The sequence below is a fragment of the Ursus arctos genome, unplaced genomic scaffold (genome assembly GCF_023065955.2).
Source record: "Ursus arctos isolate Adak ecotype North America unplaced genomic scaffold, UrsArc2.0 scaffold_24, whole genome shotgun sequence".
NCBI classification, from domain to species: domain Eukaryota; kingdom Metazoa; phylum Chordata; class Mammalia; order Carnivora; family Ursidae; genus Ursus; species Ursus arctos.
This window is the reverse complement of record NW_026622919.1, coordinates 14,042,459-14,060,222: the sequence shown is the minus strand read 5'-3', so window position 1 is coordinate 14,060,222 and position 17,764 is coordinate 14,042,459. Positions and strand designations below refer to the sequence as shown.

The following is a 17,764-nucleotide window of genomic DNA, read 5'->3' as shown; positions in this document are numbered from 1 at the left end:
CAGCGGGGAGTCTGCTTGAGGATTTTTCTCTCTCTCTGTCTGCCCCTCCCCTGCTTGCGCACTCTCTAAAATCTTCAACAACAAAAAAAAAACTTTAAAAAAAATTTTAAAGAGAATTATTATATGTCTCAGCAGTTCCACTTCTGGGTATTTATCTGAAAAAAAATGAAAACACTAACTGGAAAAGATATATGCACCCCATGTTCATTGCAGCATTATTTACATAGCCAAGCTATGGAAACAAGTGTCTGTAAGAAAACATGGTGTTTATTTACAATGCAGTATCATTCAGCCATTAAAAAAACAAACTAAAAATATGTTAAGGGTATTGTGCTAAGTGAAGCATGTCAGAGAAAGACAAATACCATTATCTCCTATGTGGAATCTAAAAACAAAATGGAGCTCATAGATACAGAAAAGACTGGCAGCTGCCCGGGGGGGGAGGGTGGCGGGGGAATGGCGAAATGGGTGTGAAAGGGGTCGAAAGGTACAAACTTCCAGTTATAAAGAAGTCACAGGGATGTAATGTACAGCACGGTGTCTATAGTTCATACTGTATTGCATATCTGAGAGCTGCTAACAGAGTAGATCTTAAAAGTTCTCATCACAAGAAAAATTTTGTAACTATGTATGATGATGTTACACTGAACCTTACTGTGATCAGTCCGCAACATCTACACATACCAAATCATTAAGTTCTACAACTGAAACTAATATGTCAGTTATACCTCAGTTTTAAAAAGAACTTTGCCCTTCTGGTCTCGATGGTTCTTCACCTTCTTGCCATGCCAGCATCATGTCTGGGAGAAGTAAGTGGTCTGAAAGGTTGAGTTTGAGGTGCGTCTCCATCTTCAAGCCCAGTTCCTGTGCTAAAAGTCAGAACATCATGAACATTTGGGTGGGCAGGAGAAATATCTTAGAAGGGTCCATCACCCACCCCATGGACTGCTACAGTTGCCTCTCCACTTTCTTCAGTTACAAAACACCTCAAGGGAGACAGAAGTGGGGTTTACAGCTCATATTATAGACTAATTGTTAACCTAGATAAACCAGAGCCCAAAATCCACAAAAGTATGCCAATCAGCAACAGTTGAGCGTATCACCTTGGAAATGTAGCCAACTGTATAATGAACACAAACACAAGGAAGAAGCTATATCCCTAGCAACTAGTACAGAGCCTGACACCGAGTAGGAGCACAATAGGTATTTGTTGAAAGAACAAAGTCATAGGGCAAAGACCCAATAAATGTAACTTTAAAATCTGGCTTATTGGGGCACCTGATTAGCTCAGTTGGTACAGCATGTGACTTGAAAATATAAATAAATAAAAATACTAACAAAAAAAATAGATTTAACCTTTGGGGCACCTGGCAGGCTCAGAAGAGCATGTGACTCTCGATCTCAGAATTGTAAGTTTGAGCCCCATGTAGGGTGTAGAAATTACTTAAAAGTAAAAACAAAACGAAAAGGTAACCTATTGAATGGGGATAAAATTTTAGTAAATGAGATACTAACCAGGGATTAATATCCAAAATACATTAAGAATTCATACACCTTGGGACGCCTGGGTGGCACAATTAAGCATCCAGCTCTTGGTTTTGGCTCAGGTCATGATCTCAGGATCATGAGATCAAGCCCCGCATTGGGCTCCACACTCACTGTGGAGTCTGCTCGGGATTCTTTATACCTCTCCCTCTGCCCCTCCCCTCCGTGCTTGCTATCCCTCTAATAAATCTTTTAAAAAAATATATTAAAAAAATTAAAATCTGGCTTGTCTGGTTTTCTAAGGGTGTTAATGTAGGAACGTAACCCTTTTTCCTGTATAATTACCTCTATCCTGTTACAAGGCTCTTGTTCTGTTCTATGTATCCTAACTGTAAGCATCTGGATACACAAAATGAATAAACGCGGTGGGTACAAGGTTAACCTTCAATATAACAAAGAGACAAACCTTTTAGGTCGCCACACAGCAGAAAAATGTAACATCAAATCAAACTTTTGGGTAATTCATAGATTATAAAAATACGAAAATCCTTAATATACTAACACAACAAATTTTAGATAATAACCAATAAACATGGCAACGTGAGGCCAAGCAAAAAAAATTTTCAAAAGGATATAAAAGACAGCACGCCCATTGTCTGGGCTTTCCTACACCACGACCACCTCCCTGCACTTGCCCAACATTCCTTCTGTGCGGCCCGTGCCGTAGGGGAGACTTACGCAGGCTGCGCTCTGGAGGAAGAAACATCGTAGCCATTCCTTTTTCCACCAGTATATTTAGCTGGACTTTGATCCACTATCATTTAGAGAGTTGTGAATCAGGGCCCTTAAAGTCTTGGTTTCTTGGAAACACGTAATCGGTTTCTCCTTTTGAGGATTTTACGTCTTGACACCAAGGTAGCAGAGGAGGCCCCCACCACTGCTCGGGCCGCCAGAGCCCCGACAGACACCGTTCTGGGCCCAGCACACTGCCCCAGGGAGCCCAGAGCAGCACCCGAAATCCATGTCCACACAGCCTCCCAGCAGCTGCTGGCGGCCGAGCCACCTGCTCTGCCCGGGGACGGGGACGGGGGGGGGGGGGGGGGGGACCTCCCCGGGGTTCTGCGGTGTGACAGAGGCAACAACGGAGGCAGGCACGTGAATCTTCGTGAACTTCTCACTTGATGACTCACATGCTGTCACTCTCGATAGAGCCAATCGTGACGTTTTAGCAAAACAATGCATTATAAATTCAATATTCTTTAAAAACTTTGATGCTGTGACAGTGCAAACAGCATTCATTTTATTGCTCAACTGCGGCATGGGCACATACATAGTTAATTTTAAAAACCATTTATACAGATGTTATTGATAAAGCTCATGTAACAACTGAGTGAAAATACAAAGAATATCAACGCTAAAACACTCTGTAATAAATACCAATACAATGAAAATGATAAAACTTTGTTTTTAAAGTCAGTCTGAGAGAAAGAAGAATATTACATGAAGTGAACTAATTACATCTCGAAAGAAAACAACTCAGCATGTGGTACAATCATCACCCAAACAGAAGAGCGTCACGTGCCCCCAGCTTCCCTACAGAAGCAGCGGGAGCCGCGCTCTCCAACTGCACAGATGCCTGGAATCGTCTCTAACTCCCAACAAAGCAACCGGTTCGATGCCCCGGAAGTTCAAAGCGGACTGTGTTGTAAAATAAAGCGAATTACATTGCATTTAAAAGAAAGGAATTTTGTGCTCTGAACCCTAAATACTAACTGAAAAAACAGACGGTAGAAATAAAACCCATTCCGGGCAACAATGTATGTGCAAAACAAAATGTACACTATACACAGCGCTGTTGAAAACTTTACACCAAGAAGTTAGACGTCTGAAACAGAACTCACCTCTGTGCTGCGTATGAGCTCTACAAATAATCACTGTTCGTAATTAAGCTTTCATGATGGAGAGACGGTGTTTGGAAACGTGACATCACGTATCTGAAATAACACAACTACAGGGAGGGATTAGAAAAAAGCCAGCTCAGAGGGCCATGTGGAAATAAATATTCACATTACACATGAGGTGCGAGGCCCAGATTCAATGACACGGTGGGGTTTTTTTGCTTAGCACCTGTTTGGAAGTCATCAGGGAACATAATTTTGAAAATGAAATCTAAATCATGTCCTTCTGAATCATGGTGGCGATCCCAGAGAGTGTCAGGGTAGGCTTCCTTTACACCTCTAGTAAGTCATTATTATAAAGTTAAAAAGGCACTCAAGAGCGATGGTATTAGCCTGTTTTATTGGACATTATGATAGTAGCATTATGACTGCATCCGTCAGGACTTCTCTGAAGTGTTCATCAGGTACTTACTTTTTGGAAGATTCTAAGAGTAGGCACGATTACACTGCACTAGTGCTTTAATATAAAAGAGACGGCCCTGCAACCAATACGGTACTACTGTGAAAGCTGAAAGCAGATAAATAGTTTAGAAGCCTCTTCTGTACATTTCGAGATGTCCTTGGGTACTACTAAAGAATGCAGCAGGAAAACACGAAGTGGGAAGGAAAAGTCAGAAGCACGTTGCCACTGCGCGGTGGGACTGTGACCGGCTGGCATGTAGCAGTCCAATCTGGCTGAATGAAAGAAATTCAAATACTTAGAAACTACGCAAGTAGTTCTCGACTTTTTTTTTTTTTAAACAACAAAATGTCCACTTCTTTTATATCCCCTCCCCCAACCTTCCACCCCATAAAAGCTTCCTTGGAATTCCAATACACAGAAGAGAGAAACTGGGAGCTGCTCTGGTAAAGGGGGTGGGGGGGGTTAGAGGCTTCTGCTCAGATTCCAACTAGGCCTTTCCTCTCCCCCTCTGTTCCTCCTCTCTTAAACCATTACTTCTGAGGCACCTCGGAGGAACCCCTTGGCTCATGAAAACAGGCTGAAAACCAATCCAACAAACGAAAGAACACAAAGAGCCTATTCACTTGATGATTAAGCTGCAAAATTTCAACAGAGCTATCTCATCAAAATTGCCCTTCTTGATTCACATCAGTGTAAGAGAAAATATATATATAGTGCAGATACTGGATGGTTGAATTTACAAATCCATCCATGAGTTCAGATTTTTTCAATCCCTTACTCCAGAATTTTGGTTGCCTTCTGGATTACACAACATGCCACACACCTTGAAAGCTAAATCTGGATATTTCCAAATCAGATGCTGATCAACACCAAGCGAACTGGGATTCCTTTACCTCCAAAATGAATTCTTCAGTTCTGAACTAATTCATACCAGAGATTCAGAATCACTATTTCTTCAGTAATCCTACCCCCCCACCTCACCTTCATTTTATTAGGTAAAACCAGGATTTTCTAAGCTGGCTAAATATAATGTTTCCTTTGTCATAATTTCAGCTGATTAAAACATCATGAGCAGCTAAACAAAGATACTGGATGGTTTACTTGATAGAAACTTAGGCCATAATTAAAATATAAATTAGGTGCACTTGTCATAGGAGACTTTGGTTTACAGAAATAGTATATATATTAAAGATAAACTGACCCAGCAAAAGAATGAAAATCCCATCCCATCCACACAATCTGAGGAGCTTTAAAAATGCAGTATTTCCATTTAAGATGAAAAGTAAGGCCAAAATACCTAATCATACTGATTTAAGATGAAGAAAATTAGGGTGTTCTTTAAGTCTCTTAAAAACAAGGAGCCCCTGAATGCATCTTACCGTATCAAATAAGCTACTAAGTTTAGACTAAATGGTTGCATTAGGAATCTGACAACCAAAATTATGTGGCTGTATTCCAGGAAGGTCATGCTTGAGAAATATACAAAAGACTCACTTAGGCTCGGTTGAAACATATATTGCTTTTAAAATATAATGCTTTGCTATAGAAAAATGTAATTAAACGTGTAAATGGCTTAATTTTTTTTAAAGATAACGATTCCTTTAGCCAATTGTTTACAAAGGTAGAATAATTCAAAATAATTTTATTTTTTCTTTTACAAAGAACAAGTACAGGAGCTGTTCAAAATCATATATTCAATCAAAATGAAACGTGACGCGTACCGACTGCTGAAGCTGTCTTGATGTTTGAGAGACTTGAAATCTGTGGAGCGATTTGAATAGATTACCTTTTATAAAAATAGTAGTAGTCTTTAAGTGTAGAATACTGCCTAACTCTGGAAATGTAGGAAAAGTCAGCATTCTTTAAGGTTCAAGATATTAATTTTAAATAGCAGCTGAGTGTGGCCTCATGGCAAAGCATAAAGACCTCTTTTTTTCCTTGAAAAGGAATTTCAAAATTGTCCTTTCCCCTCACAGTGTCCTAAAAAAATTTTAAGGGGGGGGCATTATCCTGTATTTCCGCATTCCGCGAAACTTTGCTGAAAGGAGGCTGGCGGTCGGGGTATAAATAGAGTCCTGGGGAAATCCTTGAAGTCTGTCATTCCACAGCAAACCCACATGTTTCTTCGATGGCTGTTAGCAGCTTTTCATATAACTTTTCATAGCTTTCATAGGGCGGAATGTCTATTCGATTGAAGCTGTAAATAAGCAAATCAGATTGACACAGTTCATTGAGAAGAAGCCAACTGGCCTAGCCTAGCAAGCGCAGTGTTACACTAATTCCAGCACATCACTTCGCGTGACACACAGAAAACTGAAAGTTGGATTTCTCCAAAGCAGAGACCGCCACTTTCAGGCTTTCCTACCAACTTCTGAATAATTTTAATTCACTTAAAAGTTGCTTTTATTCCTTCTGGAGTTCTCTTAGTAATAAGAACAGCAAATGAAACATCAAATCGGTTTAAAACTAACACCTACAGACACGGAATGAGGGGGGAAAGCTCCGTAAGTAACTCACCAAGTGTGGGCTTTTGGCAGGTTGTCAGTGCAGGCATCAATCTGGTGTATGGTGAAGAGTCGTGGGCCTGCGGCACCTGCCGAAGAAGGCAGTGTGGGTCACGTGACCGTATCAGTCTCCGAACTCGCAGAATAAAACTGGCACAGAAACCACAGGGCCTAGGGATGGGGATACTGGTGACTCCACTACAAGCTGCCAAGGGCAGCAGGAAAAGAATCTGGGTTTTGAAAACTGGATAACACTGGATTCCTTAATATGCTAGCGTTTCAATTTGAGAAAAAGTCCAGGATCGAAATCCTTTGCCAATTTCTATCTTCTATAAAAAAAATTCATGTGCCAAAAGTATGAGAAGTAAATGGACAAATCTAAGATCAAATATACATATATACACATTCAAAAAGGTAACAACCTAAATGCAAATTTAGGTTTCATGCCTCAAACTTGGCCGAGAGCAAAAGATTAGCAGCCCATGGAATAAATTTCAGTTCATATAAGATGCCCGAGAAGTGTATGTGGAAATACAGCTTCAGATGCGTAGGCTGCTGGTGAGTTTTCAAACAGGGAATGTAAGCACGACGCAGTCTGCTCTCCCTGTGGACGCGTGACATTGCGCCGCGGGCAACTCTGGCGAATTCTGCCCCAGGCTTGCTGTGTACGACCCAGTCACGGCCGGCAGCAGTGGCTTTACGGGTGAAGAGCTTCCGAGGGAAAGGGAGCAACTGTCACCCAGGGAAGCACCACAGTCCTTAGCGACATTACCAGCTCATGCCCAAATACACAGCTATGCCACAGAAAACAATTCTTAAAAATGGAAAGTTTGTAAACACACAGTCCGACGCCATACAGTAAGGAAAGTGCTCTGACCAACGGTTTCCACAAACTCACGCTGCGTCTTTCTATTAGAAGAATTAAAAAGAGGGAAGAGGCATCCCAAATGGGTTTAGGTTTTGCCAGGTTGAGCTGTGAAGGTGGAAGCAGACAGGCTTTCTCTGTCGGGATGTGCAACACAGGCTCAGAGCAAGGTGACCAGAAAAGGCAGAGCATCGTCACCTACGGTCTCTAGCGGGCGGCACAATCACAGAGAAGCCCGGCACAAAAGGCTCTTGAGAGGAGAACACAGGAAAGGAAGGAGATGAAGGTATCAAGATATGAGAGTTACAGATACGAAACAGAATGAAGAGAATCTGCTTATAAGCCCACGGGTTGTACACTACATAGACCGCATCTCGACGCCCTCCCCCGAGTCCTCGGAGGCCGCGCCGTGTGCCCCACCTTGTAAAGCTTTGAAGCCCTGCAGAGGCACTCTAGATGACCCCGTCACGAACTGAAGCAGCCGTGCTCTTCGCTCTTCATCAAAAAACTCCACAGCCTTCCAGAACCACTTGACGACATTGCTGTCTGGCGTGCAGTGTTTTAACCGGGTGTTTACCTTCCAGTCATTAACATCTATCTTTCCAAGTCCACAAATAATGAGCTGTTAAAATATTGCACAAATAATAAGCCAGTGGAAATCCTCGTTAACCCAAAAATCCCTCAAACAGAACTTCAGATTTGTAGCGTTGGCTCTCATATGATGGTTCTTAATCAAAGTTACACATCAGAATCATCTAAAAGCTTTTTCAAAACATACACACCATCAGGTCCTATGTTGGGAGATTTTGGTTCTGCGAGTCTGGGGTGATACTCGGTACCTGTACTTCTAAGGCTCCATGGACCTCCGTACCGCAGGCGCCCCACCCAGGGTCTGAGAACCACCACTGTGGTAAACATGAGCTTCAGAGAGAAAGGAAGTCCCATATCTTCACAGAATTCTAAATTCTGTCTAATGGACAGAAAATTGACTCAGAGTAAATACAGTTTATATGTGCCTTCCTTAATACCTGCGTCATAGCGGGTTTCCGCACTTACTAGCTCCAGGATTTGGACAATTCGGTCCACCTCCCTCAGCCAGCAGGTTCCCTACTGTAACACCGCGGTAACATCTACCTCACGCCATCCTGTGCAAGAACCACACGGCTCCGAACTCAAGAAATGGGTGCTGAGCAAGCAAAAACAATCTGTTTGATAATCTGTAAGTCACAGCAAAGTACGAAATACAGGACAGAGAGCTCTGCTGGCCATCTTGCTGCACGGTCAGCACAGATGAGCCGTATCGAAATCACTCTGATACTATTAACACATCTCCTTAGGCTCCAAGACTAACTCATCTCAATAAAGTGTTTATAACAGTGAATTATAGTGTAAACCATAATGTAATATGCATATACCCCATTTTATGATTAGTTCTATTAATCCCATATAACACCAAAATAAATTATGCCTTTTTTTCATAAAAAGTTTAATTTCATTACCAATAGAAACTATATAATAAACCCTAACCCTATTGAATAAAATCTCTACCAAAGCTTTGACAGTGTTCTAGAAAGATTACTGAATCAAAGCCACACTAAACAGAGAGGTGGTTATCCAAATAGAATTACAGAAGTATTATTAACACAAAAGATATCTCCCCAATTCTTTTCTTCAGAGGAGTGGTAATTATACGGCCAAATTCTTCACTCATTTTATGAACGGATGCAAACGCACTGTACTTCGGAGTTACTGCCACTCCTGCTGTGTTTTCTTCCTCCTCCTGACCACTTCCTCTGGCCATTTCACTACTGAATAGTTCAAACACAAAAGGAATGGGGGATGGTACTGAGTCAAACCAATCACCTACAGGTCTGTTAACAGATTTAGTTACAAAGGACACTGAAGGGGCATCTGGCTGGCCCAGCTGAAAGAGTGTGTGACTCTCGATCTCGGGGTTGTGAGTTCAAGCCCCACGCTGGGCGTAGACTACTTAAATAATTTTTTTAAAAAGATTTCATTTATTCATTTGAGAGAGATAGCAAGCACAAGCACAGGGGTGGAAGGGGCAGAGGAAGAGGGAGAAGCAGACTCCCTGCTGAGCAGGGAGCCCGCCTCAGGACTCCATCCCAGGACCCCAAGATCATGACCTGAGCAGAAGGCAGACGCTTAACCGACTGAGCCACCCAGGTGCCCCAATAAATACTTTTTTTAAAAAAAAGAAAGAAAGGACACTGACATTAATGAATAAAATCATATTTTACATTTATTTGTAGATTTCAAATATTTATGCTATTCCTAGCCACTAATTAAATTTGGGACCTCTAGCAGAATAAAACCTCATTGTTTTTTCAAAGTAGTTCAGTGGAAATTCAGATGTACTTGTTTAAAGTCTTAATTATAAAACCAAACTAAAGGTGCTTTAATGACCAGCTTTAAATGAAAACAACAAAAAAATTATTAACTGTTTATTACTGCTACTGTTAGTAATGAATTTCCAAAGAGAGGAAAGATATTTAGATACAGTTTATCCTAAGTGTTTTAATTATTTCTCTATAATCTTGTCTATCAAATGCTTTCTTGCAAAGCTTAGTGTAAATCCAATTGAACCTAAGCTTTTAATTCAAATAAATTTCAATATGGTGGAGACAAAGTAATGAAATTTAATTAAATCAATAACCACTTAATTAGGGACTAGAAAACAGCATGTACACACAGAAGAATGTACACATAGGACATGAAATCCGCTGAAAACAAGAAAGGATAATATGGAAAAATAAGTAAAGAGTGTTCACAATATAAGAGAGGTAGATGGCTTACTTGTAGAAATTCCAAAGCAGGAAAAGCTTTTCCTGTGAATAAGAATTCTCATAGCATTGCACCATAACACTTCAAAAGCACCAGCAATAGGACTTTCCTCTAAAACTAAGTTAACAGAAAATTCCCCACCTTTCCTTGTGACACTAAATGACGTCATGCATTAATACACTGACCTCTAACTCCTTCTCATCAAATGTCTTCAACAGATGCTGTGGAATTACTTCATTAAATCCCTTCTGCAGAGCCAGGAATTGCGCCTCAATGCCTCGTAAAAATCTCCAGTTCACATAGAGCCTGTAAACGTTGGGCAGAGGTTTCATATGATCAAATACATTCAGATTTGGTAACTATTATGAATCTGTACTTTCACAACATTACACTTTATAAGCACCTAGCATTAAGAATTTAGTCTGCAGCCTGGGGCGCCTGGGTGGCTCAGTGGGTTAAGGGTCTCTCGGTTTCAGCTCAGGTCATGATCTCAGGGTCATGAGATGAAGGCCCATGTCGGGCTCCACACTCAGCACAGAGTCCGCTTAGGATTCTTTTCCTCTTCCTCTCCCTCCTCCTCTGCCCATGTCCAACCACGCCCTGCTCTCTGGTAAATAAATAAAATGTTAAAGAAAAAAAAAAAAGAATTTAGTCCACAGTCTAAAAGACTCTCAGATTCCTGAGGGTGCTGGACCCTGAGCTGTGAGGTGGTTCACTGTAATTTAAAAAGTGGCGACATGAATAAAGCAACTCTGCAAAGCAGAGAAACTCCTAGCAAACCGGAAGGCAGCTCGAGAGCAGATGGGTCCGAAGTTAAAATCTGGACAAACTTCTTTCTGAACTTCTAGCATGCAGCCACCAACCAGAAAAAAGAGTCCATTCAACCAAAACAGACTATATTTCTGGTTTCATTTCAAAATATAATCTGAATGTGTTGGGTGTTTTTTTTATACTTTGGAGGTACTGTTAGGGAAGGAAGAGGTAAAGAGACTCTTCATATCCAGAATGAGAACAGTAAAAGCCAATAGTATAGACTTTTTGATTAAATACTCATTGTTCCCTGGAGGCTTAAAAAAAAAAAAAAAAAAAAAACCTGGAAGACGTAATTCTACCAACAAAAAATATGCCAAACTACATCTAACCTGCAGCTTTATTTATGCTTTTGACTTGGACTTATAACTAAATTGCCTTTTTATAAAATCTATCTACCCGGGAAAACTTCTCCACCTCAAAAATCTCAGAACTATTCACCTTCCAAATACGTCAACATTTCCTCTTCCAAACTTGGGGAAATCAATCTCTACTCTAAGAAGTTACCTAACATTAGATCCTTTGGCAGACCTCACTTTTGTTTGCTTGTTTAAAAGCATAGCAAAACTGCGCATCTTTACAAAAGTTTTTCTCTGTAACTTTTTTTTTTTTTTTTTTTGAGATTTTATTTGACAGAGAGAGAGCCAGAGAGCAAGCGAGCGAGCACAAGCAGGGGGAGCAGCAGAGGGATAGGGAGAAGCAGGCTCCCTGAGTAGGAAGCCTGACGTGGGGCTCAATCCCAGGACCCTAGGATCACGACCTGAGCCGAAGGCAGCCGCTTTAACCGACTGAGCCACCCATGCGCCCCTCTGTAACTTTTTTCTGTCAAAACTGTATCCGGTAGGAGATATGACTGTGTGGTGAAAACGTGACTGAGTCCTGGCAAGTGGGGTCTAGGAACTGAGTAGTCCACGCTAGACAATCCATTCTATTGCCCCCCTTCTCCCTGTCTACTTCCAGGCCCAGCATCGGCACCGGCACTCCCTCATCCTAGCCAAACATTTAGTATGTAGTCTTCCTGGACATCTTCTGAATAATTATAAAACAAAAACATAGACTTTGTTCCCATGTAATTCCTAAAACTTGCCATTTTTTTTTTTAAGATTTTTTTCATTTGTCAGAGAGAGCACAAGCAGGGAGAGGAGAGGCAGGGGGATAAGCAGGCTCCCCACTGAGCAAGGAGCCCCATGTGGACTCAATCCCAGGAGCCTAGGATCATGACCTGAGCCGAAGGCAGACGCTTAACCGACTGAGCCACCCAGGCGCCCCCTAAAACTTGCCTTTAAAACAAAATGAAAAAGTTTATTTATTAATTTTTTTTTAGTTCTCTCTACACCCAATGTGAGTCTCGAACTCATTACCCCAAGATCAAGAATCACATGTTCTTCCGACTGAGCCAGCCCGGTGCCCCTAAAACTTTTTTTAACTCTGACAACTTACACAGTCTCTTTCTTTCAAACATCCATATAATATTCTGTTGAATGTATGTATGTAAACCGTTCTCCTCTAAAAACATTCCATCAGTTTTCAGTTGTTTTTACAAGTAGTATTCAACTGAACATCCACATTTGTATTTAACTACACGTGTTTCCATAGAATAGATTCCTAAAAGCAGGGCTGTGGTTGAAAGGCACGTGCACATTTTCATTTTGGTAGCTGCTATCAAACTGCTTTCCAAAAAAGCTATTCCAGTGCTCACTCCCAAGAACAGTCTGTGAGACTGACGGGCCTCACGTGTCAGCCAGGACAATTTAAGCCAGTAAGACTTAGGGACATAATCTACACCAAAAAGTACAGCGTGTACATTTCTGTGTACACCTGGTCAAATTCAAACACCTACATTTGATTACCATAGTTTTATGTTTAGAAGAACTTTAGTTACCATAGGCCAAATGATCTAACCCGATACTTCTAAATTCTTCAATCATCACGTGATTATACAAAATCTGAAGAACGTTTTCTTGTATTTATCCCTTACACTCATGACATGCTTACTTACAGACGGGGCGGGTGCTGGTCGCACAGCGTGGCAGCGGTCTGCACAGCTAGCTGCGGCAGCTACGCTACAACCAGACCCACGCACCCCGTCTCCTGGCATCCGTGCCTTTGTACAGCCCCTCGCCCACACTGAGCCTGGGCTGGCTTATGCCTCACTTTAACAGAAAGAATACAGCAGAGGTGATCTGGCCAGTTCCAGGCTTAGACCTTAAAAAGGTCTAACAACTTCTGCTTGTGTGCTCTGGGAAACCAGCTGCCCCACAGGAAGTCTGGCTAGCTTGCTGGGAAGAGAGAGGGCGTGGGGAGAACTCCGAGAGGCCCCGGATACCACATGGGGATAACCAGGGAGCCCAACCCACAGTGAGAACTGACCCTAAATGGTGACCCAGGGGCCATTCAAGCCAGCCCCTGGCCATCTGAGCCACCCTAGCTGAGTAAGAGCCCATCCTGGTGTCAGTCCCAGTTGACACCACATGGAGGAGCTCTCCCTGCTGTTCTCTATCCAAATTACTGATCCACAGAATTGTCAGAAAAAAGAAAACGCTGCTGGTTTATAACGCCACTAAATTCTGCAGAAGCCTGTTTTGTAGCAATAAGTAACACGACCTAAATACTTCAAAGTTTTTCTGTACTGCCATTCTACAGAGTTAAAATAATTCTCAGGCTTGAGAACACAGAAGTGTTTACCTGACATACTCTTTTTTATTTTCTTCAGTAACAGGGATGCTCTTGCCATTTGGTTTAAGTTCATGCTGAATAATTTCACCATATGCATTATGTTCGACACAGAAAGTATGGTCCAAAACACCTGTAATATCATTCTCACTAGAAAGGAAAAGAGAGAAAGATATTTAACAGGAAAACTTAAAATACAGATCCTACAGATGGCTTAATTGGTAGGACAGATAAAACTAAGATAGTTTTATGACATGACAAATGTAAGATCAGATTCCTTTTGCTAGTCCTTATGCTACCACACCTCCTAGTCCTTGGGCAGAAAGGTCAAAGAGCTTTCACCTTCATAAACACAGGAAACATTTCACTTCCTGAGTAATAACAAAGCCCCCTGGCCAAAGCTGGGCTATGTTTTACATAGGGAAAACTTCAATTATGTTATGTTTTTAGGTAAGAAACTCTATTTGAATCTGGGTACCCGCCCCCATGCAACCAGATGCCTGAGTGTCCCATGAGAAAGCTACTTGTGTATTTGGTTAAAAGTAAGTATGGCCAACGTATATTTATAAACAAATAACCTCTGACAAAACAGCACTGATTCTTACAGATGCCCTTTTTAAAGTATGGTTTCAACAATCACTACTTCAGCAGGACTTTGCTATTCTCACACATGCAGGATTGGAAGAGCACCTGTATCATGCTGAGGAAATCATTACAAGTGGTCCTTTTTAAAACAGAATATACTAGATTTTGTTTTCCTTTTTAAAGTAATAGCAATAACTTGTAGGAATCTGAAATATACAGGAAAGCAGCAGAAAGAGCACAAGTCTTATGTGGTCCTAACACTCAGATAATCAATCTCTCTCAATATTCTCTGTGCATCATTTTTTTTAAAAAGCATCCATTTTGAAACACGTATCTTTTTTTAAGGCTCAGATTCTAACTATCATGAACAGATACAAGACTCAATACATACAGTATCCACACCAAACTGTTATGAAGATCTGGATCAACCAACTCCATGTCATCCAAAGTAATTGACTTCCCAAGCAACTGTTTATAAAAAGGCAATGTGAAGCCACCATCAATATAATGTCCATGAAACACAGCCATTCCCATTATTCGTCCGACAAAGTGGAAATATGATAAATGTTCCTGAAATTGAGAAAAGTTTATATAAATACTCAAGTCAGACACTATGCAGGGAATTTTTAATAAAAATTAAGCAACATTCATCATTCATTTCTTTTTAATTCAAGATTTTTTTTTTAAGATTTTATTTATTTATTTGACAGAGAGACAGCCAGCGAGAGAGGGAACACAAGCAGGGGGAGTGGGAGAGGAAGAAGCAGGCTCCCAGCAGAAGAGCCCGATGTGGGGCTCGATCCCAGAACGCCGGGATCACGCCCTGAGCCGAAGGCAGACACTTAACGACTGCGCTACCCAGGCGCCCCCATCATTCATCTTTTTTATAAATATCAATTTATACTCTACAACTTATTTAAGTGGAAAAGGCTGTCATATCAAAGGTCAATAATCAATAGGGAGAGTTTCCATAGGGCATGTTCAAAATTCTCTCCATTGCTAAAATGTTACACCAGGGACAATGCTTCTCCCAGAGAGTACAGTCACTCTGCAAAAATTACCTTTAGAAATTAAGTCCAAACTACATTCCCACTGTAGCTTCATGACACCACTCACAGATCTTGTTCTCTTCCCCTCCTTTCGTCACCTGCTGAGCCCTTTACAATCCTGACTCGGTTGTGGAAAAAGCAGCTTTCAATCCTAAACTTCCCTATTTCCTTGACCTAACCAGAATCTCAACTTCAGAACACCACAGATTTAAGAGCACAGATTTCATGTCTAACTTGGACCAGAGCCCTTATTCTGCCAGTTACAGCCATGCATATTTGGGCAAATTACTTCACTCCTATAGGACTCATTTTCCACATCTGGAAAAATGAGGGTAATAACAGTATCTCAAATAGGTTTCTGCAAGGAGTAAAATGAAATGATGAAGCTCATGGCACTGGATGGGCATACGGTACACATTCAACAAACACAAGCTATTATTAATGTGGTGGCAGTGACGGGCTCCCCAAACAGAGCCTTCACCTAAAAATCTTCCCTTTATAAAATTTCTCTACAATGAACCTAACATTTCTACTATGTTTGGATATATTTGGTCTTTTATGATAGACAGTTAGTTATTGGCATTTAAAATTTTTTTTCTTCTCTAGTTAATAAGTAATCTTTAAGTTCATCTTTAAACCCCCCTTTTATCTTAAAAATAGTTTTTTTTAAAGAAAATATTTAGAAAATAGACAAGCAAAAACAAAAGTCACCCATAATCTAATACCTGGAGATAACCTCCATCAATATTAATATTGTAGAGCCTTTCAATGTTTACACATATATGTATTTACCAAAGTCGTATCATCTTATTTTGTAACTTTCTTTTCACGTAATGTATCATGAGCACTATATCTTCACCTGTCATTAACCACTGTCCCACAGTGTCATTTTAGTGGCTATACAATATGCCCTTGTATGGAAAGCTAACAGACATTAAAACAACAAATTAATCACAGCTACTACCTTCCATCGAGTGCTTAATAATATATAATAGGGTTACCAGTGCGCATCACCATGCTGAGTACTGACTGCGCAGGGTCCCGCTTAACTGTCACAACCCTCCCGAGGTCCACACTATGTTTATCATTATTAACAATGATAAAATGGAGGCTGAATCATAAAGCTAGAAAGTAACAGGACCAGGATGTATGATCTCATGTCTTTCTAATTCCAGAACCTATGCTCTTTACCATTAATGTAATTTTGCTTCATATCATAATTTATTCAATCTCTCTCTTACGGACAACGATATTGTTTCCAATTAGGGCTACTTTAAATGATGCAGTGCACATCCCTGTGCACAAACGACTGCATATACCCACATCATTTACTGGAGAAAATTTTCCAAAAGAGGACTTGCTAGGTAGGTAGCGACTAGGACGAGGACAGTAATCCTCCATCATAAACTACACTGACACTTCAATATGAAAAGCATTACAGGTCACAAGTTAATTCACATCGTCATAACCACCAATCTTACCGGATTAACCGCAGAATCAGGATTGATCTGCAACGTATAGATATCATCTCTTGAATACTGGAAGAGGCCATAGTAAGGATTCAGCATTTCATGTGACAAGAGATATAACCACTCCCTAGAAAGCAAGAAAGGACACAGGAATTTTTTAGCGAATGAATATTTTTGTTAAGATATGCTATTAATTATTTTAGCAAGTAATTTTTTAAATAAAAGAAAATAAAGCATCACTAACTAGCTCTATAAAAGGACATTGGAAAAATCTACCATGCCCAAAAAAGCAAACAAACTCTTGTTTTGTTATATTAAAGTCACTTCTCACTCTATTTAGGGCAATTTTATGACATTTCGGTATTTGACCGAGAGTCACAGGACTCAGTAGAAAGGTATTATCCAGAAGTGCCAACTACTCGTTAGCTGCTGCAGCCTAGTGGTCTGTAACCTATTTAATTACTAAATAAATTTCTAATCCAGGATAAATATAAAATGAAGGGAAGAATATGGTTTTGTTTCAAAGCATCCATGTGGTCTATACTATTCTGGTCCATTCCTATTACGGCCCATTTATACTGGTTTATACTGAGAAAATATTATAGCATTGATTTACTCTCACTTTTAGATAAGGCTCTGTTTTGTTGTTGATATTGTTTGGTAAGGCAATCATCCCATTTCATCATCTTTTTTTGTGTAAACCTTAAAATCAACCATAATAAAAGTATGAAGTGGGGCGCCTGGGTGGCACAGCAGTTAAGCGTCTGCCTCCGGCTCAGGGCGTGATCCCGGCGTTACGGGATCGAGCCCCACGTCAGGCTCCTCCGCTATGAGCCTGCTTCTTCCTCTCCCACTCCCCCTGCTTGTGTTCCCTCTCTCGCTGGCTGTCTCTATCTCTGTCAAATAAATAAATAAAATCTTTAAAAAAAAAAAAAAAAAAAAGTATGAAGTAATCAGACACTGCAAGGCATTTGGTGTAGGGAGGAACACAAGAGCAAGCCTGCATTTGGGGGGTAGGTTCCATAGTAATTGGCTTCCAGTGTACATCGGTGTTTTTAAAAAACCCACATAATAAACAGTACTAGCACCTGAAACTTATTAAATCCTTTATGTTTTTCAAAGTATGAAAGGTAACTCGTTATTCATCTTGATAAAACA

The 17,764-nt window shown here is 40.7% G+C and overlaps 1 protein-coding gene across 2 annotated transcripts in view; it reads right to left on the bottom strand.

Moving 5' to 3' along the window:
• Positions 1-2,740: 2,740 nt before the first annotated feature.
• The window catches only part of SMURF2 (SMAD specific E3 ubiquitin protein ligase 2), a 121,289-nt gene continuing 106,265 nt past the window's right edge, over positions 2,741-17,764 (bottom strand). For both annotated transcript variants that reach the window (XM_057318053.1, XM_026512456.4), the window contains exons 13-19: positions 16,619-16,733; positions 14,480-14,658; positions 13,516-13,653; positions 10,206-10,326; positions 7,636-7,837; positions 6,364-6,439; positions 2,741-6,043 (exon numbers count right to left, since the gene is read on the bottom strand). In XM_057318053.1, the coding sequence (XP_057174036.1) occupies positions 5,944-6,043; positions 6,364-6,439; positions 7,636-7,837; positions 10,206-10,326; positions 13,516-13,653; positions 14,480-14,658; positions 16,619-16,733 (931 nt within the window). In that variant the 3' untranslated portion in view covers positions 2,741-5,943. The remainder of the gene's footprint in view (positions 6,044-6,363; positions 6,440-7,635; positions 7,838-10,205; positions 10,327-13,515; positions 13,654-14,479; positions 14,659-16,618; positions 16,734-17,764) is intronic.